The sequence below is a fragment of the Staurois parvus genome, unplaced genomic scaffold (assembly GCF_062004578.1).
Source record: "Staurois parvus isolate SC_StPar_1 unplaced genomic scaffold, SC_StPar_1.0 ptg000332l, whole genome shotgun sequence".
Lineage (NCBI taxonomy): Eukaryota > Metazoa > Chordata > Amphibia > Anura > Ranidae > Staurois > Staurois parvus.
Window position 1 is genome coordinate 512,115 of NW_028318128.1, and position 27,488 is coordinate 539,602.

Sequence of the window (27,488 nt, forward strand, 5' to 3'; positions counted from 1 at the left end):
AGGTAGCTGCATATAACCCATGGCCTCTGAATACACATCCTATGATTGTACACCTCACAGACAAGACTAGGCTCAGAGCTTGAACACCACTGGACTAGACTGTGTTGAATTTCCTACACCTTTGACATCAGTAACACATTCTAACTTGTGAAGATCAAAGCAATTTGTTTTTATTTTAAAATGGTCTTTATTTATGAAAGTCTTGTTGGAGGAGAGGTTTTTTTTCTCATTTCCCACTGAAGTGCTGTTAACCTTTCTTTCCTACAATACTGGAAAACAAAAATTCCGCTGTTTTTCAAATGGAACCCAAAAATAAAAGGTCAGATTTGCCCAAGGCAACTGAATTACAGCGATCAGTTTCTCTTCTGACTATATTATGAGTGGGTATTACTCTGAGCTACACAAAAATGTTTACCTTTCAGAAACTTCTGGAAAATAAAGTCTAATGTGTATTATTCCACTTAGAAAATGTACTGTCTTGTGGAATTTGGTTTATTATATAAACCTGGATTATTAAATTGACCTCAGTTTAGATGTTTAATCCCCATGCCTGAACAGCCAAGTTACTGCTACCACCACAGGCCCAAGTTAGACACTACTATAAAAATAGAGGGATGCACTGAACAACTTATAAATGCCCCCATAATGTGAACCAATGAAGGAGAGAACTACAGAGAGTTTGTACAAAATCCTGTTAGGGGTATAAAAGCTGTCCACAAGGCAAAAAGGTTTCTTTTTAGGAGGCAGAAAACCATGTAAAAAGAAGAGGCATCAGCTTAGAGGACCGTGTGGGATCCAATTCAATTGGAGCTAGAGACACAGCAGTGTGACCATGGTATACATGTGTATGTGTCCATTTTATATTACCTCATCTATTATAAAATAAAAAAGCAGTACTTTAATATTCAAAATTATGTAGGAACACCAAGAATATCTACTGTAGCAACATATTTAAAAAAAGACAAAGATAGGAAGACACTAAGCAGCAGAGGAGAGAGTCCACCACATTGAATACATACAAAGAGGCTTCGTCCAGGAAGAGTGGCCAGAGGGCCGAGCAGAGCTGGGTACAGATCAGGAGGAGGGGAGAAAGCCAGCTCTTCCTCCTCCTCTAGAGCAGCCAGACTCTTTAACAGGTCCGGGGGCAGGAGAGGGGAACGCTTGGGTTCCTAGTAAGAGACAGGCAGAAAAAAAGGAAGGGAGAAAAAAGGAGAGAAAGCAGAAAAATAAAATGGAGAAAGTACGATAGAAAAAGTTATATAAAACAATAAAGAATATTTATGAAAGGAAGGGCACATTCTCGGGATAGAGGAAAATGGCAGCACAGTACAACTCCAAAAATAATACTTTCTATACATCAACTTGGAATCACCCTTAACTTCTAATATGGTAGCTGTCCAAGGTTCTTTGTACTACAAAGACTAAGATGCATCATATAAAGAAGCTGTTCAGCTCCACAAAAACCAGTCCAAGACAAGTATAACTTTATACAAGTCATCTTGCATTTTAACAGTCATTAAAATTGAAATTTTGACTTACCTATAAATTCATTTTCTTGGAGAACAGTACAGGAATTGTATTCTTAGAGCATTGGTTATATGCAGCTACCTTCAGCGGATGGGGCACTGGCAAAAAAAAAAAAAGGGCCACCCCCAAAGCACACCATTTAACGCTGACCACTTCATGAAGCTTCTTTTTTTTTTTTAGCAAGCAATAAGGAATGATGAAGAGACATATGGAATAGGGGCCTGTATTCTGTACTGTACTCAAATATAAGGAATTTGTAGGCAAGTCAAAATTCCTATTATCTTAATCATACAGTACACAACATTGTATTTTATGATCATAGGACGTACACAACCAATAAACTGTGGGGTGGGCAACAAACTAGGAAACAGAAGTGCCAACAGCTGAAGTACAGAGAGCATCCGGTTGAGTTCCTAAGGTGACACAGGTCATTAAATTGGAGGAGTATTTGTATATGTAACTCCCTGAAGAAAAATCCTGATGGGGAATTGCAAGGCAAGAGGTTTCTGGAATAAAATAGATAAAGCATATACCTGTCCCTTGAGGCTACTCAGGGCCAGATGCTGGTCAGGGAGAGAAAAAAGAAAGGCCAAAATAAGAGCGAGTATTCCTTGAAACTTTGCTTACTGCCCTTGCACCAAGCATTCTATGTGCGATGGTAAATCTTATGAAAGTTGGATTTTCTTGCTCTGAGTATTTTGGGAATAACAGAGTCAGACATACCCCTATCCTTTAGGACGTGGGCTTTAACAGCCATACTGTTAAAGCCAGCAACTAAGAAGTGCAATAGGGGGTCTTAGAACAGTAGATCTGGAAGAGGCCAAGACTAGACTATTCTGCCCAAAGTACAAGTACGTCTGTGTATGACATTCTTCTGGGCCAATTACGTGTGATGAGAATCACAAGAAAACTTTCCTCTATCTTGCACAGCAGTAAATGTAGGATCTTCATTAAAGGGAAGGAGAAAATCAGCTTGAATTGAACCCAAGGAATCCCCAGAACATCTAGTGCAAAGCTTCAAGGGTCCCTGGCCTTGGCTACAAATTTCTTCAGTCTGCTATTGAACCAGGAGCCCAGGATAAACATCTGGTTTTCACCAACTTTGACAGATTTTGAAAGATCTCTGGGAGATCACTCCCCTGGATCTGGGCTTTGGTGGCTTAGGAAGTCCACCAGTCAACTGCCCACTTTAGGGATGTGGACATCAGAGAGCTGAAATGTGAGCTTGCACCCAGGACAGCATCAAACGTGTTCCTTTTAGGGCAGCTTGACCACTGGTGCCTCCTTGATGGTTTATGTAGGCAAAGGCAGTGGCCTTGACTGACTAGACCCTGACTAGGAAGTCTAATATTGTAGACATAATTGGATGGCTCTCAGTTCCAGGATGTTGATGGGAAGACTTGAATCCTGTGGGGACCAGGTTCCCTGGACAGTCAACTGTACTGTTTAAGGGTACTGTAAACTCCTCCCAAAATGTAAGGCTGGCATCAGTTGTCATCACCTTCCAGGATGTGTGAAGAAGACGGCTTTCTTAATTCTAGGGCAGGACTGAAAATCCACCAGGTCAGGGAGAGCTTTGGCTGGCTGGCCAGAAGCGTGCTCCACATTGTGAGTACGTTTGATTAAAGAGTGAAATGGGAATGGGAAAAAAGAAACTGCCCTGAAGAAGGCTACCCTCAACCCTAGAACCATCATGCAGAGGCTAATTCAATGGTGGTGTTTTGACCTGAGGGTCCTTGTGTGGGACCCTTAGGGAGGCAACTTTCCCTGCGAGAAGGAAAATTCTGGCTTGAGCTTTATCCAAGTTTAGACTAAAATACTCCAGATCGTGAGAGGCCTTGAGTGCAGAATTTGGAAAGCTGAACCAGTGAAAGGATTGAAAAAGTGAATTGTCCTCTGGGTGTTGGTAGCCAAGGCTGAGTCAGTAGACGATTGTCCTGATAACCTTTGACATGAATACCCTAGGTTCACAGAAGAACAAGAAATGGGGCATGCACTTTTGTGAACACTTAGGGTACAGAGGAGAGCCCAAATGGTGGTGCTACAAATTGAAAAATGCAGAAAACAGTGATATCGGAAATATGTGAATAGGCATTTTGGATGTCTACTGATGCCAGAAATTCCTCTGGTCTTAAAGAGGCAATGACAAATCTTATCCATTTCAGAATTTTGGATCATAATGACAATCAATTTAGAGATGTAAGTTCAGTATTTGGCAGATGCCCTCATTTGATTTTGGAACTATGAATGGGTTTAAACAGCAACCTTGAAACCTCTCTCCATCATATCTAATTATTGTCTCCATCTATAAAATACCTGATGGCTTTCCAATAGCACCTTCCCTAGTCACAGCAATGTACCAGGGGAGTTTGAAGGCGATCAAGCGCCTATACAGCTTGGCATTTAACAGGTGGCTTGTTAGATTTACACCCATCCCCGGCTGCTATAGCTGTATGGCATATGTCAGTGGCAGAGAAAGGGTTAAGAGGGATTTCAAACATCTATCAACAGAATCCCTTTAAGAGGAAACATCCTTAATTAGGAACTGTAACTGTTTTTATTGAGAACTGAAATGGCAAAATCCAGCAATGGAACAATCCATTTCTTATTAAAATCTTTTTCCAAAGGATTAATAGCAGCAAAAAAATTAGGAGTGAATACATTTTCAGGATTTGGCCAGTCTTCATAAAGTGCACAAATCAGTGAGTGTATGGGAAAACAATCTTTGTGCAGCCTCTGGTCAATTAGTGTGTCCACAGTTGAGAGCATTTGGCTTTATGCCATAGCTTGTTCCTCACAAAACGCAAGGAAAAATTCCCTGCAAACGTTGCTTAAAAATCAGGGTTTTCAATACCTTCCTCCATCATATCCTCAAGGAAAGCAGGTTCTGCTTCTGAACCCTGAACATGATCAGGTCGAATAGAAGAGGTATGAGTTTCTGGCTTCAGGAAACCAAAGGTTCTAGACATGATGAGAAAATGGAAGCAGTGTCATGATAGGACATTGCTCCGGGATAAGGGAACCCTGAGCGGTGGTTAAAGTTTCCAGTAGGCCTTCTGACAAACGCATGCTATTCAACCCTTTTGACTCAGTGCTCCCTTGCCAATTTAGAGGATCACCAGAAGGGTGTCATAGTTAAGAGTGCTGAATAGATAGGGCTGTGCGTGTCTACATATAGCAGCCACTGTAACTTAGCCCCTACAGTGTTCCAGTGGTTGCGTCTGTAGAAAATGGCAGGAGTGCAACAACAGGCTGTGTGTGCTTTCATCAGAAGCACCACGCAGGATTAGCATCCTCCAAGAAGATGCATGCAGTTACCACATTCTCCTGAGACTATGGACAAAAGGAGAGAAACTGCCAAGTTTAAATTGTTTGTGCTGAAAAATGGCAGACAAAATGGAAGGGGTTACCATAAATGAAAAGCACCTAAATCCTGTCTATAGAACTATATTATACACTATGTTATACACTGTGACTGAGTTAGTAAAACCCAGAAAATGGTGTAAATACACAAAGAAATGTAGGTCCAGGCTTCCCCCGTCATGGGCATACTTCTGAAGGGGTCAGGGAACAACAGAAATGGACCACAGCCCTGGACCTGTAGAACACCCTGCGGTTAACCGTACATGTTGTGCTAAGTGCAAAGGTGAGTGCCTAACACAGGATCTAATGCCTGAAGCAAACATAACAGACTGGCCACAAACAGTGTGGTCTAAAACTACTAGATAGCCTAGGGAAGAAGATCTTGGTAGAAGCTCCAAAGAAAAAAAAAACTCATTTTCTAGAGAAAAAAAAAAAAAAAATCATTCTCCAGAGAAGATGTCCCTCACCTAAGGACACTTCACGGAGTGGATGGGGTTATATGGAGTGTTCAGGGGATGGCCCAAGCAATACTTTTGCCAATGTTCTATCACCTTAAGAGAGCTGCATATAACCCAGGGTTTAAAAAAAGGAAAAAAAAAAAAAAAGTCCTGTACTGTAAAGGAAGTGTTTTCTTGACATATTAAGCCTATTTACACTTGTCTGTTGTTCATGCAAAAAAAAACACATGGGTATTAGTGTTTTATTCCTAGCCACGCGCGGTCTCCTGCATGGTAGGGGTTGGGGAAAGACCTGGCAACCTACCCTGTAAAATAATTGCTAAAGGAATTCATGGAAAAAGTCGCTTACGAGTGACAGTCCATGCAATCGCCGAGGGTCGGATATGACTGAATGGATAGATAGAGATTAGTGTTTTACAACTAGAAATCCCATTCTTTCCCACGTGACTGGTTTATATGTATGCACTGCCGTTTGGTGTGAAACAAAACTATGGGCCCCATTCACACCTGTGTGTGCGCACATTATTTTGTGCACTGCAGGGCACACGGAACAATGTGAATCTAGCCTTAGACCCTTCACCTCATCTTAAACTGGAACTCCAGCCTGCTTTTTTTCTATGTTTGGATAGTGTGGGGAGGTGTTGGCAAAATCTCATTGCAATCTGCTTACTGTTGAGGAAATGTTCCATTTCCTGTTCCAGTGATGGTGATCAATGAGGCAGAAAATGAAAGGAAATCTCCCCAGTGGGGATACAGACAGTAGTAAAAACTACTCCCAAACCCCCTTCAAGAGTGTGGAAAGGTTTAAAGTGATTGCAAAGTTGTCATACTTATCTGATCTGTGCAATGGTTTTGCAAACAGCAGCCCCGGATCCTCCTTTTTGGAAGGAAGCCGCTTCCTATGGTGGAACACATGCAGGCTCGATCCCTACCTGTGTCCACTGGCACACAGTGATGCTTGGCCCCACTCCCTGGTCACTGGATTTAAGTGACAGCAGCAGGAGCCAATGGCTACTCGCCATGAGGAAGGAAAGAACAGCAACACTGCTCTCGGGCACAGCGCTGGATTGAGATCAGGCTCAGGTAAGTATTTGGGGGAGCTGACAACAGAAGGTATTTTACTGAATGCAGGAAATGTATTAAAAGCAAAAAGACCTTCAGCCTTTTACAACCACTTTAAACCTCAAGAATTGAGAATTGGAGAGATTTAATAGATTTAATGCCTGTTCTGGTGACCACTGCAACAGAAAGTGGCAGGAATCTCCCCAAAAAGAGAGTTCACAGTCAATCAACTAAAAAGTTTTTACTGCAGTAAATTTTAAGTCTCATGCATGGCAGGATAACAGTCTGCTCCTAATAAGGATAAAGGATAAGACTGCGGACATTCTTTTGGTTCATAATTCTGGGATATAGCTAGTTGATATCAAGACATGGTTTAAAGTTGAAATTCAGGCAAATGAGAAAGGAAACTCGTTAATGCAATTATGTATTTGTTAAAAATCCTTTCATTTTTAAATGCAGCTATTTGAATTTGTTTTGATATGAGTCACCTGTAACCCCCTGTATCACACGTCTGAGACTGGGAAAAAGCGAGATGACACTAGCAGCCAATCAGGCCCAAATTAAAGTGCAAACAGTATTCTTGTGCTGTTCTTGTGTAACAACTGTGCTGTTGCAATCAATGTGCAGAGCAGTGCCTTCACGATCACAGGACTGGCTGCTTCTACATACATAACTACAGACCTGGAGTTCAGCTTTCAAAGGTTGACAACCTTTCATAAAAATTAATCAGGTTTGTGCAAGCATCCACAATTTAGCTCATGCATGAAGAAAGGTTTCAGCCAATTAGAGGTAAGAACAGTTTATACACTTTCTTCAGATGTAGACACTGAAGACGAGTACACACTTCCTTAGTTTGTGTCAGACTTAGGCCAGGGTAACAGAAGTCTGGCTTTTATACACTAGATGGCAAAATGTTTGTGGACACTTATACGAGCTTGTTGGACATCCCATTTCAAAATCAAACATTAACGCTCTTCTGGGAAGGCTTGAGAAGACCTGACTCGAAACTGGCATTCCAATTCATCCCAAAGGTGTTCAGTACCATTAAAATCAAGATTCTCTGCAGTCCACTCCACACACCCAACACATCAAACCCCTCTTTGGACCTGGCTTTGTGCACAGGGGCACAATCATGCAGGAACAGAAAAGGGCCTTCTCAAAAGGTTGGAAGTACAACATTGTCTTAAATGTTACTGAATTCTATGCTGTTCCCTTCACTGAAAACATCTGAACTCAATCATTTGTAGAGCATTCCACATACGTTGGCCATATAATATAAGGGATGGTCAAATGTCCACAAGCATTTGGCCACATAGTGTAAATCTTATTCTGCCATTATGAATTTATTTCGTACAAACGATTTAATCAAATCAGCCAGAAAAACATGTCAGAGAGTGTGAAAGTCCTGCCCTTGCATTACCAAACCCGGTTCTGTGCATGTAGGGAAGATAGAGAAATAAAGGAAAATTCACAGACATAAACTTAGAAAAAAAAAAAAAAAGGAGGAAGGTTAGGATGGAGAACGGCAGCGAGGAGTTTGATGGATCATGAAAGTTTTTCAGGACATGTACACATTTCTTACCTCAAACGGCAATCTAGTCACTGCATCCTGGCCTGTACGATAGCCAGTAGGCTGGCGATGGCTCCTTTGGTTATTAACAGACTGCTGTGTCATGAGGCTCCGGTTGTCATTTAGACTGTAAGAACTTTGGTCCCCCCAGTAGAAGTCTGAAATCTTCATTTCGGCAGAGCCCTGGTTATACGTATCCATGGGAAAAGGCTTCACCTTCTTCTCCAGTGGCTGCTGCATGACTGGGTGCTGCAGGCACTGCTCCAGCATGCTCATAGGCTCAGTGGGCAAACGGCCGTCCATGAAGTAGTTCTGCTTCATGGTTGGTGGCATCAGTTTTCCCAGTGAGTTGGAGACTTGAGGATTGTTCCATAGCTGCTTGGAAGTGTCTGCTGCCTGTGGGTACTAAGAATAAGAAAGACTTAAAAGACGAAAGCAGACATTCAACCGCATGCAGATAGACTATACATACACATTATTTATATATATATATATATATATATATATATATTTATTATGTCCAATTCATGCAAAACTCCAGGTAATCCAAAGGGGTCCACATACTTTTTCTTGCAACTGTATATATACAGTTGCAAGAAAAAGTATGTGAACCCCTTGGGATTACGTGGAGTTTTTGCATGAACTGGGCATAAAATGTGCTCTGAACGTCATCTAAGTCACAACAATAGAAGAACACAGTCTGCTGAACATAATACTACGCAAACATTAGATGTTGCCATGGTTTAATTGCACATAACATGTAAACATTCACAGTGCAGGGAGGAAAAAGTATGTGAGGCCCTAGCTTAATGACTTCTTCCAGAGCTAATTGGAGCCAGGAGTGAGCCAACCTTGACTCCAATCAGTGTGATGATATTGGATGTGTTGCTGACAGCTTTCCTGCCCTTAAAAAACACACACCTGTTTTGGGTTTACTGGTTTCAAGAAGCACTGTCTGATGTGAACCATGCCTCGCAGAAAAGAGCTCTCAGAAGACCTACGATCAAGAATTGTTGACTTGCATGAAGCTGGAAAGGGTTACAAAAGTATCTCCAAAAGCCTTGATGTTCACGTGTCCATGGTAAGACAGACTGTCTACAAATGGAGAAAGTTTAGCACTGTTGCTACTCTCCCTAGGCGTGGTCGTCCTGTAAAAATGACTGCAAGAGCACAGCGCAGAATGCTGCATGAGGTAAAGAAGAATCCCAGAGTGTCAGCTAAAGACCTACAGAAATCTCTGGCACATGCTAACATTTTTGTTGACACATCTACAATAAGGAAAACATTAAACAAGAATGGAGTACATGGGAGGACACCACGGAGGAAGCCATTGCTGTCCAAAAAGAATATTACAGCACCTTTGAAGTTTGCAAAAGAGCACCTGGATGTTCCACAGCACTACTGGCAAAATATACTGTGGACAGATGAAACCAAGATTGAGTTGTTTGGGAAGAACACACAACACTATGTGTGGAGAAAAAAAGGCACAGCACACCAACATCAAAACCTCATCCCCACTGTAAAACATGGCGGAGGGAGCATCATGATTTGGGGCTGCTTTGCTGCCTCAGGACCTGGACGGATTGTTGTCATTGATGGGAAAATGAATTCCAGAGTTTATCAAGACATTTTGCAGGAAAACGTACGACCATCTGTCCGCCAACTGAAGGTCCGCAGAGGATGGGTGATGCAACAGGACAATGACCCAAAGCATACAAGTAATTCAACAAAACAATGGCTGCAACAGCACAGAATACGCCTTCTGGAGTGGCCCAGTCAGAGTCCTGACCTCAACCCGATTGAAATGCTGTGGCATGACCTTAAGAGAGCGATTCACACCAGACATCCCAAGAATATTGCTACACTGAAACAGTTTTGTGAAGAGGAGTGGTCCAAAATTACTCCAGATCGTTGTGCAGGTCTGATCTGCAACTACGGGAAACGTTTGGTTGAGGTTATTGCTGCCAAAGGAGGGTCAACCAGTTATTAAGTCCAAAGGTTCACATACTTTTTCCTCCCTGCACTGTGAATGTTTACATGTTATGTGCAATTAAACCATGGCAACATCTAATGTTTGTGTAGTATTATGTTCAGCAGACTGTGTTCTTCTATTGTTGTGACTTAGGTGACGTTCAGAGCACATTTTATGCCCAATTCATGCTAAACTCCACGTAATCCCAAGGGGTTCACATACTTTTTCTTGCAACTGTACATACATATACACATACATATATACATACATATACACACGCAAATATATACACTGCTAAAAAAATTATTAAAAGGAACACTTTTTAATCAGAGTATATATAGTATCAAGTCAATTAAACCCCTGGGATAATGATCTGGTCAGTTAAGTAGCAGAGGGGGTCGATCAGTTTCAGCTGCTTTGGTGTTAATGAAATTAACAACAGGTGCACTAGATGGGCAACAATGAGATGACCCCCAAAACAGGAAAGGTTTTACAGGTGGAGGTCACCTTTTTTTCCTACTCATCTTTTCTGTTTTTCACTAGTTTTGCATTTAACTAGGGTCAATGTCACTACTGGTAGCATGAGGCAATACCTGGACCCTACAGAGCTTGCACAGGCAGTCAGGATGGCACATCAATACATGCCATTGCCAGAAGGTTTGCGGTGTCTCCCAGCACAGTCTCAAGAGCAAGGAGGAGATTTCAGAAGACAGGCAGTTACTCCAGGAGAGCTGGACAGGGCCGTAGAAGGTCCTTAACTCATCAGCAGGACCGATATCTGCTCCTTTGCGCAAGGAGGTACAGTGGCTCTGAGGAAGAGGCAAGTCCTCGAAACGCGTCAGCCTTTTGGATGTCTAAACTCCCTATTGTGGACTGTTACTCAGCGCGGTGTTGATCCAGCTGTTCTTCTATGATGTGCCTTGACTATATTGTCGTTTGTGAGTACAACACCTACTTTATTTTTTATTAAACATTTTTTATGGTAATGCACTAGGCCTGTGCGCCCTCTTTTTGTTCTTTCCCCATACAGAATGAGCACTGCCAGAACCCTACAAAATGACCTTCAGTAGACCACTGGAATGAATGTCTCTGACCAAACAATCAGAAACAGACTTCATGAGGGTGGCCTGAGGGTCCGACGTCCTCTAGTGGGTCCTGTGCTCACTGCCCGGCACCATAGAGCTTGACTGGCATTTGCCATTGAATACCAGAATTGGCAGGCCCGCCAATGGCGCCACTCACAGATGAGAGCAGGTTCACCCTGAGCACATGTGACAAACGTAAAAGGGTCTGGTGAAGCCATGGAGAACATTATGTTGCCTGTAACATTGTTCAGCATGACCGTTTTGGTGGTGGGTCAGTGATGGTCTGAGGAGGCATATCCATGCAGGGATGCACAACCACTACAGGCTAGACAATGGCAACCTGACTGCCATTAGGTATCGGGATGAAATCCTTGGACCCACTGTCAGACCCTATGCTGGTGTAGTGGGTCCTGGGTTCCTCTTGGTGCATGACAATGCCCGGCCTCATGTGGAGAGAGTATGCAGGCAGTTCCTGGAGGATGAAGGAATTAACATTGAATGGCCCCCGCGCTCGCCTGACCTAAATCAAATAGAACATCTCTGGGATAGAATGTTTCGGTCCATCCGACGCCACCAGGTTGAACCTCAGACTGTCCAGGAGCTCAGTAATGCCCTGGTCCAGATCTGGGAGGAAATACCCCAGGATACTATCCGTCGTCACATTAGGAGCATGCCTTGACGTTGTCAGGCATGCATACAAGCACGTGGAGGCCATACAAACCATTTTGAGTAGCTGCAATGAAATTTCAGCAAAATGGACTAGCCAGCTGCATCATTTATTCACTTCGGTTTTCGGAGTGACTTTGAATTCAGTCCTCTGTAGGTGGATAATTTTCATTTCCATTAAACGATGGGGAATCCTTACATTCCTAACACATTACCCAGTCCATATCAGTATAGAAATCCAACATGATATTTTTCCCCATTGAGATCTGATGTGTTTTCAAAGTGTTCCTTTAATTTTTTTGAGCAGTGTATATTACATAATTTACCAAAGAGTATGGTCAGCATTAGAACAACTACTACTATAAAGCACTACTAACTAGAAAGTAGTGCTGTCATAACAAACAAGCTTCTTATATACTGCTAAATACTTTGACATTATATCTAGTAAAAAGAAAAAAAAATGGTTCTCTTTTTTAGTAACTTTAAAAAAGGGCAACTTCAGCTAACTTTTTTTTTTGTGGGCATGTGTATAATATATAATTTAAATATATATATATTTAAATATCTATCTCACACACACACTTGTATCATATGTTTTTTTTTCTGGCGTTTTGGTTGACATTCTGTCTTGATGATTTAAAATAAACCTATAATAAAAATTATAGGCCCTTCATTTCTTTGTAAGTGGGCAAACTTACAAAATACGCAGGGGATCAAATAATTATTTACCCACTGTATGCGCGCACACACACACACACACACACACAGTTGTGCAAAATTATGGAAACACCAGGTAAGAACGAAATCGCTACCCAATATGGTGTTGGACCGCCTTTGGCATCCAGGATGGCCTGAATTCTCCTGGGAATTGACAAATAGAAGTCTTGGATTGTGGATAATGGAATATGACACCACTTTTCATACAAAAATTGTTCAAGTTCTTGCAGAGATGCCGGAGGCAGAAATTGAGCCCTAATCTTGTTTACCAAAATTGATCATAGTGGCTCTATTATATTGAGGTCCAGCGACTGCAGCAGCCAGGGAAGGTGTGAGACGTCATCTCCATGCTCGTCAAACCATGATCTGACAACACCAGCTTTGTGAATCAGAGCATTATCTTCTTTGTAAAATAATGTCTGCAAATGCAGAATATCAAGATATGGCTGCCCAAGCCATGATTGCGCCACCACCACGCTTTACCATTGGCACAAGACAGTCCTGGTTGTAAGCTCGGGACAGTGTTCTCCACACATAAACACGTCCGGTGGTTGGGAAGAGTATGAAGCTCGATAGCTTGGACCATATTACTGTCTTCCATTGATCGACAGTCCACGATTTATGGGTGTTGCACCACTTGCCCCTCTTCTGAGCATGAATATCATTCACTAGTGGTCTGGCAATTGCAGCTCGCCCATGAATGTTTTGCTTATAGAATTCCCTCTACAAAGTTTTTGTGGACATGGGCTTTGGAAGACTCAGATTGCGTTCTGCAGTCACTTTTGCAGCAGTTGTGTTCTTATTTCAGGTCACAATCCTTTGCAATGTCCTTTTGTCTCTTTTGCTCAGTTGACTATGTCGACCGCGTTTATGCTTATCAGACGACGGAAACTGTATATGTCGTCATAAACTTTGATACTGTACCTCGCAACACAGCAAATAAATTGGTAACTTTAGTCACAGAAGCACCAGCTAAGTGGGCACCAACAATTTACCCTCTTTGAAACTCAGTAAGCTCTTTTTTTTTATTAATCTTTTATTAAATTTTATTTCAATACATAAAACACCAGTATGCAATTTATCAAAACACAAACAATCCAACTAAACATTTTTAACCCTCATTCCATCCCCCCATATCCCTCCCTACCCACTAAGTTACCCCTGTCCAGATAGTTCTTTCTTAACCTGTCTACTAATCACATTCAAAGCCCTATATTCTCTATTCACATAACAACTTTCCATTTATTCAGTTTAGTTCTCCAACTCTACCATCGGGGCACCCATTATTTCGAGATATTTTTCAGATGTTTTAAAAAAAATGTACCACCTGCTCCATTCTCTAAGTTTTTCCATTCTAGCTTCATCTATGTGGTATAACTCCTCCATCTTATTTATATACTCAATCCTCTCTATCCAACCTCTCATTGTTGGGGGGGGGGGGGTCCCGTGCCTGCCAAAATTTGGGGATTAAGCCTTTTGAAGCACTGATTAAATGGTATAATAAACTATTTTTGTATTGTTTCACTGATACCTCTTGTCCTATAAAACAGGCACACCCACAGATATTTTTGCATAGTTATCCCCCAAATCTCCTGTTTATAATGAATTACCTCTTTCCAATACCTCTTGATTTTTAACACTCCCACCAAATATGAGCCAGTCCCTCTCCCCCCCCCCCAACCCCTCTTATAATTCATTATTTTTCCGAGCACTTCTTGGAGAAATATTTCAGGATTCTTGTTTGGGCAGTAAATATTAACTGGCGTATATTAATATTAACCAGCGTGTATTTTTGTCCCTGTATTTCCCCTCTAAGGCCCAAATATCGACCCTCTGGATCTACCAGTTTTTCCTCAACCTTAAAACCCATATTTTTTGAAAATCCAATTGTGACTCCTTTGGCCCTCTTTATTGGTGAATCCGCATAATGCCAGTGTGGATAGTTCCTTGAATATAACTTGACGTTGGTACCATAAGATAGGTGTGCCTCTAAACAGACCACATCTATAGAATATTGGTGTACTTCCCTCAAAACTCTATGTCTTTTAATTGGAGAGTTTAAACCTTTCACGTTGTAGGCTATAATATTAATTCAAGCTCATATCTTTTTACTATTTCTCTTCTCCACCACTCCTACATTTACATGTAGTCAGGCAAAAAATATTCATTTCATGGACAGCTACCCAACCCCATCTCCTCCCGCACCTCTCCTCCTCGTGTCCCTCCCAGCCCCCCTTTCCCATCCTCCACCCCCTCCCTACCCATCTTGCCCATAAAAACTCCCTGGCCTATATACTGCCCTGGAATCTGATGCAGGTTTCCCCCACTAACGATTCCTATTTTAGAGTATGACTCTGAACATGTAAGCCTAACCTAATCCCTCCCTTTCCCATAGGAGATTTTAATATCATATCCTACTAAGCCTCCAGACATCCGGCCCTATCTGAAATCTCTTACTCTGGTCTCCTCACGGAAACCCTACAAGGGGACAGCAGAGAGGGCAGACAACGGGAGGGACGAGAGGAAAAAAAAAAAAAAAAAAAAAAAGGGGGAGAAATATTTATTTCATAGATACAGGGAACCAAGTCCCCAAAATATATATCGACCTTATGACTTTGATTTCCCCCTCCTAGTACCTCTCTTCCCTCTACCCCAACTCCTTCTCTCACTATTTACTTGCTGCCAGTATTCATTTCTTAGTTCCAATCTATCATTAGACCCTTCCGACCACCCCACAATTTCCACAAAAGTCTCTCAGATCTTATGGGAATCTTAGCCTAGCCAATTTCCCATCTTTCCACCCGATCAAGCATGCCGGAAACCCCCAGTTATACCAAACTTTTTTTTTCTCTCATCTGATCCAGTAACGGTTTCAATGTTCTCCTTCTGGACAGTCTCATAGGCTACATCCACAAAAACTTGCAACTTCGTTTCCCCAAATTTTATTTTGGATCTCTCTTGCAATTTTTTCCATATTCTCTCTCTGTCCCCATGATAATTAAAGCAGACAATCACAACTCTTGGGGAATTCTGATGTAATTCCTGGTGGACGTCTAATTCTATGCACTCCCTCTAGTTTTTAGAGGGTCTGTATCTGATCTTCCAATCAATGGATTGAACACACTCCTTATTTTTTCCCTCAGGTCCTCTTCTCTTGGAACTTCTGGTAGGCCCCGTATCCTCAAATTATTTCTTCTGTCTCTATTCTATTGATCCTCTAATTTATATGATAGTTTCTTATGTTCCCTTTTCATCTCTTCTACCTGCATTTCCAATTTGATAATCTGCTAGGCCTGGGTTTCCATTTCCCCTTCTACTTCTTCCATGAAGAATCACCGACATTTAATTTTTCAGAAACCGTTCCAGTTTTGCGAACATTTCCGCCATCTCAGTTTTTGTGGGGATTTGAGATATAGCTCCCTGTTGATCCGCCATATTTTGCTCTATTACGTTGTCAATATTTATAGATTTGTCGAATTTCCCTCCCACATTCCAAATGACAGTTTAGTCTGCTCCCCGTCATGCTTTCTGCTTCCTTCCTGTTGTTTCCCAGAGCCTGTTTCTCTGGACTTTTTTCCTGTATTGGCATATATTTCTTAATTGTTTGCGTTCGACTGCAGGGTTTTTACCCCTCCTCCCTTAGCGGATCTACTCTTCATATTGATTGGGCTCATCTACTGATTGTCTCTTTACTGCTCACAAATGATATTATCGAACCTATGGGAAGCCCATATACAGTCCCGAATAACTTTACGAGGGTATGCGATGTTAGTACCTTCCCTTACCCTCTGAGAACATCCAGCACCTTAATATTCTGACCTCCTGGTCCCACCTCTCATGTATACATTTTACTTATAATAGGCACAAAACAATTTTAAAGAAAAACATCTTGCTGTTGCCCATGGCAACTCACCAACACCATCCGCACCCGGTACACTGGCTCCATTTTCTGTATATATTCTTCTGTCTCTTTCGTAGCCTCTTGGCCCTATATACAGTCACTTGGTGGGGGGATCTGGGCGGGAATTCAATATGTCCAGTGTATCTTGTGCGTTCGGGTGTCTCAGGGTCTCCTGCTCCCCCTGGAACAGGTCGGTGATCCCTCCTAGGTCGATCCTCCCTGGGGATTCCTCCTTCCTCTTCACTCCATACTCCCCAGGTCTCCAGTGACAGGCACCGTATCCCACCCAGAGCTCCAAGGACCGGTGCCCTTCTTCACCATGCAGCTTCCCAGGCAGTGCTCACCATCAGCCACCTCTCAGCCTCACACCCACCGCATGTCTCCTCCACAGCCCCGGTGGTGTGTTACAGCTGGCGGGATGGAGCGGTCCCGGGAACTTCTCCAGCGATCAGGAGCGGGAACACAGCAGGACTAGACTCCGCGGACACTCCCACGGCTGTCAGGATCAGGTAGGCCCGGTTGTGGGGTGTCAGGCGGTCTCAGCTAGGCAGCCTCCACATAGTTGGAGTCTGGAGCTCCTTCTCCTCCCATGGTCAGAGCTCCATGTTCAGGCCCCTCCCCCATCTGAAACTCATTAAGCTCTGACATGACTCTGTATTAATAGAAGCACACGCAGTGAATGACGAAAGTGAGGCTTCCCACCTGTTAGCTAGGTGTCTCATCGCATAGTGGAAACAAAAGAATGTTACATCACTTACCCCTTCAACATGAAGCATGTTGTCGCTTTTACACCTGCAAATCATGTAGTGTTTCCATATTTTTGTCCAACCCCTGTATACAAACAGGTCTCGTATTGAACTTAACAAAAATATTCAAGTTTTTCTGATGGCATACTACTGAATTACCAAATGATGGTCACCAAAGGTGACATTGATAGGACTAAGGCATGAAGCAAAGTTGAATGCTTGTTTGGTTCAATGTCTGTCTATAGTGCAAGCTAAAATGTACACACCAGTGAGATAGACAGCACAAGCATGGGGCATGCCTTAACAACTGTACATTTAAAACAAAAACAACTCCTTCGTTAATTAGTTATTTGCACATCACTGTTAAAATCTAAAAATGCAAGCCAGTTAAACTCATGCATACCTAGGAAAAAAACAAACAAAAAAAAAAAACCACGAAAACAAAACAGTACAACCCTTGGTTGTCATTTAAGTCACTGTTTAGACTAGCATCAGCTTCAATATAGATCAAGTTTTAGTAAATACCTGCTGAAGATTGGGGTGATGTGGGGGATTCTTGCCCAGTGCTTGTATAGGTTTAGTAGGAGACTGCTGCTGCTGTTGCTGTTGCTGAGCCATTACTTGAATCTGTAGCTGTGCTGCAGTCTGATTGCTGGGCTGAGTAGGAGAACTGGACGGAGCCTGTGGTTGTGGCTGATTGCTAAGTGTTCCTTGGTTTGCTGTCCCTGGACCCGATGGACGCTGCTGACTGTAAGGAATGTGGGACTGTTTCCCAGGAGGACCCTGGTTTCCAGCAGCTGAATGAGATGAAGGTTGCAAGAAGGATCCTGGAACATTGACCCCAGGAGGGAAGGTATAGCCAGAACTCATGGTGAATGCCACAGGTGGTGGGATGACATAGGCAGGAGGAGGAAAACCTGAAAAGGGGAAACGTTTGTAATAAGTGAATAGTGGGAGAACTTGCCGGCTGCGTAACTAAAACACACAAAAGAAAAATGTATTCACAGCATATGAACTGACCAGGCCGGCTAGGCAGGGGTGGGAAGGCTCCAGGATGGTGGATAGGTATGAACTGGGTGTTGGTGCTAGGACTAGATGTTGGAGTCACTGGCGTCTTTCTTGCCTCAGAGACTGGCGTTTTCACCTGAAGCAAAACAGAAAGCAATTTTAAATTAGTGAACGTAAAAAAAAACCAAAACAAAAAAAAAACCAAAATAAAAAACCTCTCGCAACCCCTTGGTAAACACAGGTTTTTGACTTGTACATGCAACCTTTCAGTGCAATTCCAGGCAACGCAATGCATAGGTGTGAACACCACAGATTTAAACCAATGTTATTTCCCTTGCTGCTGCAATGTGGATATGTTTGGCAACACCATCCAATGCGCCACAACAGCTCTGGTGTGACCCGGCCCGAAAACTATTTTTCTGTTGTGTTACAATGCCAGATTTTATCAGCAGGTGGCACTGCAAGCAAAAATTATAATATGAGCCTTCTGTGGGAACTGTGCGAGATTAACGTACCCTCAGCTTTACGGCACAAGAAAGAAGAAAAAAAAAAAGAAAAAGAAAAGGCCTTTCATGATTTCTTGGAAATCACCTTTGAAAATTCACATGTGAAAACAAATACAGGAACAGACACTGCCAAATCATTTTTAAAGAGACAGGCTCAAGGGTGGTTTCCTGGCTTCAAAAATTTTCCCTAAACCTTCTAGTAATTTATTTTTGGACTTTTCTTCTGCTTCTACCCTTTTAATGCCAAAGCTATTGTTCCCCAATTTACGCACAGATTAAAAAGCACATTTTTTCTAAAGAGATTCTAGAAAGATCTTACCTGCTTTGTGCAATGGTTTTGCACACAGCAGTCCTAATTCTCTTCTCGGGTCCCCAGCTGAGGCTCCTGGCTCCACCCCCTTGACCAGTGCCCCAAAAGCAAGCTGCTTGCTATGGGGGCACTGGTGTGTGCTCACTCCTGAGCCCCGCTCTATGATTCCATAAAACACAGAGCCGCAGCTCAGCCCCGCCCCCAAATCTCTCCTCATTGGCTCACTGGCTGTGATTGACAGAAGTGGGAGCCAATGGCTCGAGCTGCTGTGTCTCAGCCAATGAGGAAAGAGAGAGACCTGAAACATCCGAGGCTGCCACTGGATCAAGAGAGATCTCAGGTAAGTATTATTGGGTGCTGGGGGAGGGGGGGATGCTGCACACAGAAGGTTTTTTACCTTTGTGCATAGAATGCATGAAGGTAAAAAACCTTCAGCCTTTACAACCACTTTAAAGTATATGTAAACTCTCACCTTATGAAACAACCCATTCAGTTTAGAATAGAAATGAAAGGTAAAACATTTGTGTATAGATATAAAAAAGACATTATAAATACTTTTTTTTTTAATAAGTGATCACATCCCTCTGTTCTCAGCTGCATAAAAACTAGGGGAGGAGAAACAGCAGGAAATAGAATGGCTGTGCGGGGGCGGGGGCTGGGGTAGAGGGTGTTAGCATAAGTCTGATCATTACAGGACAGCAAGCAGAGTTCCCAGCATAACTAGGTAGCTGATAGCATTCTCTCCTGCTTAGTGCGGACAGTTTTTATTAGGAAAGCAAAGGGACTGGCAGGGACACCAGGGATTTGGGTTTGCATATTCTGTAATGAAAAAGCACTTGACCCTCCAAACATTTTTTATTTTCTGAAAGCAGCAGCCCTGTAAAATAAAATGAAGGATGCTGCAATTTTTTATGTCCCACGATATTTTCTACTGAAAGTATAGGTTTAATAAACAGCAGTGCAAAAAAAAATTTGTTTTTAGGGCACACAAGTATGCTATCACACCATTTTTTGTAAAATATTAAAGATGAGGTTGTGTTGGGTAAAATAAAATATAAAAATATGTCAAGATTCAAAACTGCTAGTTTCAGTGCTAGACTAGAATACCCAAGAATTGCCCATAGGTGACACTCTAAAGCCTCATCCACAATGGGCATTACAAATGCTGCTTATACAGGTGTTTTGTTCTTTCAGCCCGTAGAAGCAACTCTATGTTAGCCTATGTGTCAATGCACATTTGGGCGTTTACAGGCTGAAAATAAGATCCTATCACAAGTGCATTGAAAGGAGCTTTTAGGCAGAAAAAAAAGAAATTGTTAGTGAAATTTAACCACTTGCTATCCACAGGCCAAATATAAATGACAAAAAATATAGTCCATAGGGCGCTCCTGCTAGAGACCAACCTCTGTGGCTATTGGAAAGAGGTGCCAGATGGATGTCAGGGATGGAAGAAAGCAATAACACTGGGGCAGCTCTTTATAGAGTGGAAGAAAAGCTCTAATGCAAGTAAACATAAAAAGAAGGAAGGCGCCTCTAAGTTTAGTATTGGTGATTTATGAATTCACAAATTAAAATTGCACTTACAGGAATAAAAGACTCATCGTAGTAGCAACCAATATTCCTGATGTTAAAGAAAGGGACATCCAGCTGTCCAGCGGCAGCGCGTCCATCAGAGCAGAGATGGATGTGACTCCAAAACGAGGCGTGGAGCGCATACGTTGGATATGACATGGAATGGAGGCGGTAACACATTTCGGAGAATGCGCAGTAAGCTCCTTCATCAGACCTAAGCCCCAGGGTAGCGCTGACAGTTATATAGTGGTGAAATGGGAAGGTGGGGGCGGATAAGTAGAGCAAGTAGCTCCTAGGTCCTAGAGACCTATTCATTTGGACATTAATAGTCCCAGAATTGTCCAACGCATAGCCCAGGTTGCATGCCCTGTCGCAGGAAGGAGTCCCACCTCTCCCCAGGGCCAAAGGCACTGCGACAACTATCTCTCAACTTGGATGAAACTATCCGAGGAGCTACCATATTGTTAAAGAAGCTGAAGAAATACACCATCGACTACTTGTTCTATAGGGTAGGACCATTGGCCTGCACAAAATCCAAATCCTTGGCAGCTGAAAAAGGGACTGAAGTGCTAGGATACAATAGCAGAGGGGGAGACTGCCCAGAGGTGGTTTCTCCAATGCCCTATACTCCTGAGATGTAGAAGGAAGGGATGGACTACGTTCTCTGGTAACTGGAGGTACATAGGAGAGGTACACAATTGATGGACCTTTTTAGAGAGGGCTTGAGCTGAAAAACCTTACCTACAGGAGACAGGAAACTGACAAAACCCGATCTGGCCAAATCTTGCAGGTGCGCTTCAGGAATGTGCTAACAACAAGGATGAAAAATGCTGATTCTCTTCACAAGAGGTAGCTTGAGCATCCCACAATGTGAATGCCAGAAAAGAGAAATAAATTGAATACAAGAATCGAGGTGTCAAAAAGCATGTGTGTCTGAGCGACTATGAGGATCCAGGTCCTTCTCAAGATAGGAGAGGAGGAACACTGAAGATTATCATGTACTTGTGAGGGACTTTTCATGTCCCAAGAACAGGGCATTTCTCTGAGGAAGCTGTTGCAGGCCCTGGGTGTGGCACAGATCTTAAAATCAAAACATATGGACTGGTGCAAGAGGTCCACAGGTGGTAAGAGCCCAAGGAGACTAGGAAACACACAGGAACCTCCTGTGATTGTCATCACTTGGCCCACAGGGCTCAAAGTAAGCGACTGCCTCTCTCGAAGGCCCAGTAAGTTACATGCTTCTTGGATTTGGCATCAGCAACCCAGAAGAGTCACCAGCACTTCTGCTAAAAGACAAGTTCAAGCACTGCGGCAATGCTGCAGATTTGGACCTGGAAAGCAGTCCAGTTAAAAAAAAAAACTAGTGAAACAAAGACCCCTTGATGTGCTGGTGACTAAATTATATATGTATGCATGCATGAATAAGCTTGCTTTTGACTGACTTGCTTTTGAAGGACAAAGTTCCAGGGCTGTAGCCCTCATGCTTGCTTTAGTACAAAATCACTGATCCAAACAAGCATGCAGTCAGTGAAGCACCATGATACCAGAAATGCGCATAAAAGATTGTGCATGCATTTGCAAAAGCAAGCAACCACTGGCAGCTTCCATACTTCTATCCTTTAACTGCAGTTGAAGTCCAGAACCTGGATATGCTGTTTGTCAAGGATAAAAATCTTATGGCAGTAGATACTATAGTTTACACATATTTAAACTGCAGATGTAGCTGTTTTCTTTGAGGAGTCAGCCAAAAGCTTCCATAGAGGAGTAAACAAACAAATGTTATATGCCATTCCTTTGCATGCGGTGTCTCAGTAATTCTGTCAGTCCTGCTACTACATAATTTTCAGGGCTTGTCACCATATGGGACACATACCTGTACAGCAATGCTTTGCTTTGCAGGTTCCTGGTTTTTTTCAGCAACAGATGTCTTCTTGGGATCATTCTTCCTTTTATTGTTATTTTCCTTCTTGTTACCTGCAGCATTCATGCCCTTGTTATAGTCTCTTTGCTCCTTGCCAGCATTCACTGTTCTGGTGTAGCTTCGTGCTGGCAATTCCCGATTTACTTCTTGTGGTTTAATGTTCTCTTTGAAAGTCACCACTGGTTTTTCAGAGGATTCACAGCTCAGGCTACGCCCAGTGGACAGTACCGATTTTAAACCAGGGCTCCCTTCAGATCTTTGAGTTTCAGCGTGCTTGTTGTCCTGTGGAGAGGACCTGTCTTCCGCATCAACTGCATCTTCAATCATCAATTCTGGGATATCCGTGGAAAAAGTAATTTCTCCATCAACGCTGCGACACTGCATAAGCCTGTCGAGGAAAAACAATATTTAATCAATGGGGAATACATATCTAATGTTTTTTTTTTGAACAGACATCAAAAGGAGATTTTAGGGAAAACTCAAAAATCTTATCTTGGTAATGTATCCATGCAACACAGAGAGATTACTCTCCAAAATATCTCTTGGATTTTAGACAAACTCCAAGCAATCTCCAGTTCTGAGATCTTGTGTTGCAGTGCAATAATAAAACAGTGATTCCAGACGAACCTTTAGGCTGATTTTACATAGCTGCAGGATGGTTTCTGCCTGCTGTGTAAGGGGACCGAAGGATAACTAGCATTTTTACAAGAATGTCAGCAAAGGCAGCTTCCATATTCATCTCTGTACAGGCTTTCCTTAAAAGTGTTCTAGAAGTCTAAAAATATATTGAATATATATTCAATGTATCAGTTCTTAAATGTGCTGATTGCATTGGTTTCCTTTTTCCAGACTTCTCCCCCCCCCCCCCTTTATTTCCACAACTAGTCAGCTTGCAAAATTACATACTTCCTGTTTTAGGGCTGCAATGCTCACTTACTGCGCTGTATTTATAGAGAAAGCAGTGTCCTCAAATCTAGGCAGCTCTACTTATTTGGGAAATAATTTCATGTCCATTTCCATTATACGGGTGGTGGGGTAATTTGTAGTTTACAGTACAAATTCTTCTCCATCTTCATTATATAAAGTAGGTGGGGAAGTTATTCATAGTTTACATTAGGGAATTGGCAGGGAAGAGGGGGTTGGGGGTGGGAGACCCTAGCTAAAATGAACTCAAAAGCAAAGTGTAAAACATCCCTTCCAGTTTCCTGGCCCCCAGAAGCTAATGGAGCCATTATCTATACTCCATTATTTTCAATGGACCCTTGATGTCTCACTAAAGAGAACCTGTCTTAAAAATATCACATAGGAGACTTTTACCTATGTTATATAAATACAATTTTAGTAAAAAAAAATTAAAATAAAGTTACACTCAAGAACATAAAAACATCAACCCCCCCCCCCAAAAAAAATGTAAGCCCGCCCTGTCAGGGGTGCCTATATGAGAAAACGTCCAGAGAGAGCAATATTTCTAGGACCATTGTTTGCAGTTAACTCTAAACTGGTGATCTGTATGCTTTTTAAAGCATTGCTATGGAAAATATAGCGTATCTAAGTTTGCTGTCATTTTACAGGTGGCCCATAGTTTAGATATCTATTTAAATCAGTGCAACATCATCTTTTATGAAAAAAAAAAAAAAAAACATGGGTAATGGATTGTGTTTTTGCGCCCCAAAATTAACGTGAATTTATTTTACTGAATTTACTGTAATTTAATTTTTTATAGTCAAATTTTGATCTTGATATTGCGCAAACATAGTGTGACATAAAAAATGCAAAAACGGCTGTAAGTGAAAGAGGTTAAAGCAGTAGCAATGTTTAAAAATATCAAAATTTAAACTTATTTTTTGAAAATCTTACATTTTTCTTAAAACACTTTGGCGGCACATGAATGTTTTTAGCACATTTGAAAACTTCAAAAAAAGAGCAGAAAGAGCCTTAAGGCCTCATTCACAGCAGTGTGCAGAGATGTCAGTTTTTCTGCACGTGTTCTACAAGGGTACAACAAAATCAATTGTTCTCTATGTGCCATGTTCATACCACAACACTGGTATCATGTGCAGATTTTTTTTTTTGCACAGGAATCTGCAATGTATATAAAACTCATTGAAGCACGCATGAAAACTGATGTCTCTGCAAGTGAAATCTGTGTGTTTTTTCCATCAGTTTTTCTTCACGTACATTGTGAAAAAGGCCTAAGGTAACAGACAGGTGTTAAAGGAAATCACCTTGGCTGGTTCTCACAGATCCATTTTCCCAATGACACAAGACGTACTGGTCGCATTCGACGATGTTGGGTCTCCCGATCTCCAATAATGGATTGATGACCTCTAGAGAAATCAAGGTTCCTAAAGAGGACACAAAGAAAGAGCTGAACATGTATTCTATCCAGGTAAGCTATATTCATATACCCTGGACAAACTATTCCACTGAGACCAAACTGAAGCAACAGTTTCCGGTTTCAGGTTTTGCAGAAATCACCATCATATATAAACCATTCACCAAGATTTCATTGGTGCTTAAAGATTTCCCACAAGACCAAGTTATTTCACTGGGTGCTGACATCTTGCCTCTCACACAGCAAAGAAAGGTGAATCCAGACTGTCAGTCACAGTCCTTACATTAAGGACACCTGACTTACCAGTTGTGGACCCTAAAAAAACTTAATTGAAGTACATACTGTCCTCCTTTCCCTTTGTCACTGATAAAAAGTAGAAAAAAAAAAAAAGTTTTGTTACTTTTGCTGGCCATACACTAGTAGATTTTTGGATGAGAATTCTTTGCGAATTTGAGGATTAGACAAATGTTGTTTGAAAATTTCACTTTTGTTTAACATTCTCCTTTAAAATGAATGCATGTATGAACAAAAACCACACACACTGTCAGCAAATTCTTTTGATCAAGAAAAGTTTTCCATCCTGGTCCTTTGTATTGTCCATTCACTGTGGTCTAAAACAAACCTCGATTTGACCCCACTGACAATTAGAAAATCGAACAAACATTCTTAAATCTTCTAATAAAAATCTATACAAGTATGGCAAGCATTTGTCTGCACACAAAAAAAATAAAAAAAAAATTTTTTTTTTTGCAAGACTATATCACCAAAAGCAAACTTAGTTATTGTTGAATAAACATGTCCATAGAAAAAATGTAAGCATTGTGAAGAATGTGAAAGCTGAACTGGTTAAATATGTCAGTAGCCATTGGGAGAGGTTAGAGGCAATGAAAAGAGCACAACTACTAGGACTTTTGAAAAAAAAAAAAAACTGGATATTTTAAGCATTTCGAGAAAGTTGTTAGTGTTCATGTTTGACAGTAACATTGTTTTTCCATGGTTGGAGAATGGAAAACTTCACTTTCCAGCATGTAATAAGAGATGCACACTTACCTGAATGCAGGTCGAAGAGCCAAGAATCCCTGCAGTTCAAATTCCTCTGGAAGTGGCAACACTGGTGGCACAAAAAAAGAAAAATTTAATTTACATAAACATTACCACACCACACACACACATTAATAAAATACTAAAGATTTCAGTACAGCCTTGGGACAACGTCATGTTAGTGATTCTGTTGTTAGTGAGAACATGCCAGAGACAGGATCTCCAGAAAAATTAGGAGGGCACATGCCGGCTTTTGTATATGTTGCTCCCTGGTGTTTTTTTAACATCCTTAAATTCTGCTAAACCAAAAGATACCAGCGAGAGAGCGCCTTGTTCCTCCAGGAGTGACACATGTAAGCAGGTTTCCACTGCCCACTGTGTCCTTCCAAAGCAATGATGCTGTTAGCAAATTCTTTCCAGTGACAAGATCTCCAGTGCTACATGGCGCTTGCAAGGGTGTAAATGAGTTTTCATGACATACAACTATCTTTGTACATAATATACCATCATACAACCTTACCTTACTGCATGATGTTGACTGATGGAATAACTTACATAGACTGGAATAGTGGGTAACAAGAAGGCAAGACCTTTCCAGGTTCAGACAGATTTCCATTAAGTCATACTCAGGTGGAAGTAACTGTGGGCATTGTGGAGTAATTCATCCACAAATCTAACAGCAGAAACACTAGAGTAGTTCTGTCAAGCATAACTAACTTCATCCCAAGCAAGGGTTCAGCAGTCTTCCAGCCTCTAATCTCTAGTTTAAAAAGAGAAGGAGCTCGGGGACAGGGAGCAGGATAAGACAAGCTGCTAAGAGAATAAGTTAACTAGTGGTGCACCAAAATAAAAATTCTGGTGCTAAAACCGATGCACTTGGCAGAAAACCGAAAAGCGCAGGTTTTAAAAATGCATATATATGTTTTGGAAAAAAATACACTTTGATTAAAACAAAAAAAACAAAAAAAAAACAAAAAAAAAACAAAAAAAAAGTATAAGGAAAAAAGAAAACAAAACAAATTAAGGAGTTGGGAAATGAAAGGAAAGAAATAGGAAAAAGAAAAGGAGGGGAAACCGTAAGATAGATCAACAAACTAAGAACAGGAAGTAAATGGAAGGACCTAGAAGACAAAGGGAGAGTGGGGGTGGAGGGGTGGGAGGATAAATACGAGTAAGGGGATAGTAATTAAATATGGATTTTTATACTGTATGTTGTTGGTTTAAAATGGATTTGTATAATATTATTAAAAAATAAGTAAAAGTTTAAAGTAGTGGTGCACCGTAATGAAAATTCTGGTAACGAAAACGAAAATTCAAATGCACTTGGCTGACAACCAAAATTCAAAGTTTTTAAAAATGAATATATATTTTTTGGGGAAAAAAATACTTTGATTACAAAAAAAAAAAAATATTATATACCCCAATTTGTTTGTAAAATTTGTTAGTAAAATATGAAAGAGGATGTCACGGCAAGTAAACAGATACCCAACTTGGCACGCTTTAAAATTGCGCAGGCTCGTGGAATGGCGTGAAACTGCGGTACTTCAAAATCTCCATGGGAGATGATTTAAAAATTTGTAAAGGTTAGCAGTGTAAAATTACAGAGGAGGTCTAGTGTGAGAATTACTGCTCTTGCTCTGAGGTTCGTGGCGATACCTCACATGTCTAGTTTGAACACCATTTACATATGTGGGCATGGCCTATGTATGTGTTCACCACTACGTGAGA

At 41.5% G+C, this 27,488-nt stretch overlaps 1 protein-coding gene across 5 annotated transcripts in view; it reads right to left on the minus strand.

Moving 5' to 3' along the window:
- SMG7 (SMG7 nonsense mediated mRNA decay factor) overlaps positions 1 to 27,488 on the minus strand; it is a 121,827-nt gene that overhangs the window by 17,080 nt on the left and 77,259 nt on the right. For 3 of the 5 annotated variants that reach the window (XM_089683977.1, XM_089683976.1, XM_089683975.1), the window contains exons 12-18: positions 25,770 to 25,830; positions 24,610 to 24,729; positions 22,337 to 22,772; positions 18,088 to 18,211; positions 17,593 to 17,984; positions 7,993 to 8,385; positions 1,020 to 1,169 (exon numbers count right to left, since the gene is read on the minus strand). In XM_089683977.1, coding sequence (XP_089540103.1) covers positions 1,020 to 1,169; positions 7,993 to 8,385; positions 17,593 to 17,984; positions 18,088 to 18,211; positions 22,337 to 22,772; positions 24,610 to 24,729; positions 25,770 to 25,830 — 1,676 coding nt within the window. The remainder of the gene's footprint in view (positions 1 to 1,019; positions 1,170 to 7,992; positions 8,386 to 17,592; positions 17,985 to 18,087; positions 18,212 to 22,336; positions 22,773 to 24,609; positions 24,730 to 25,769; positions 25,831 to 27,488) is intronic. The other 2 variants (XM_089683979.1, XM_089683978.1) reach the window with 1 other exon arrangement.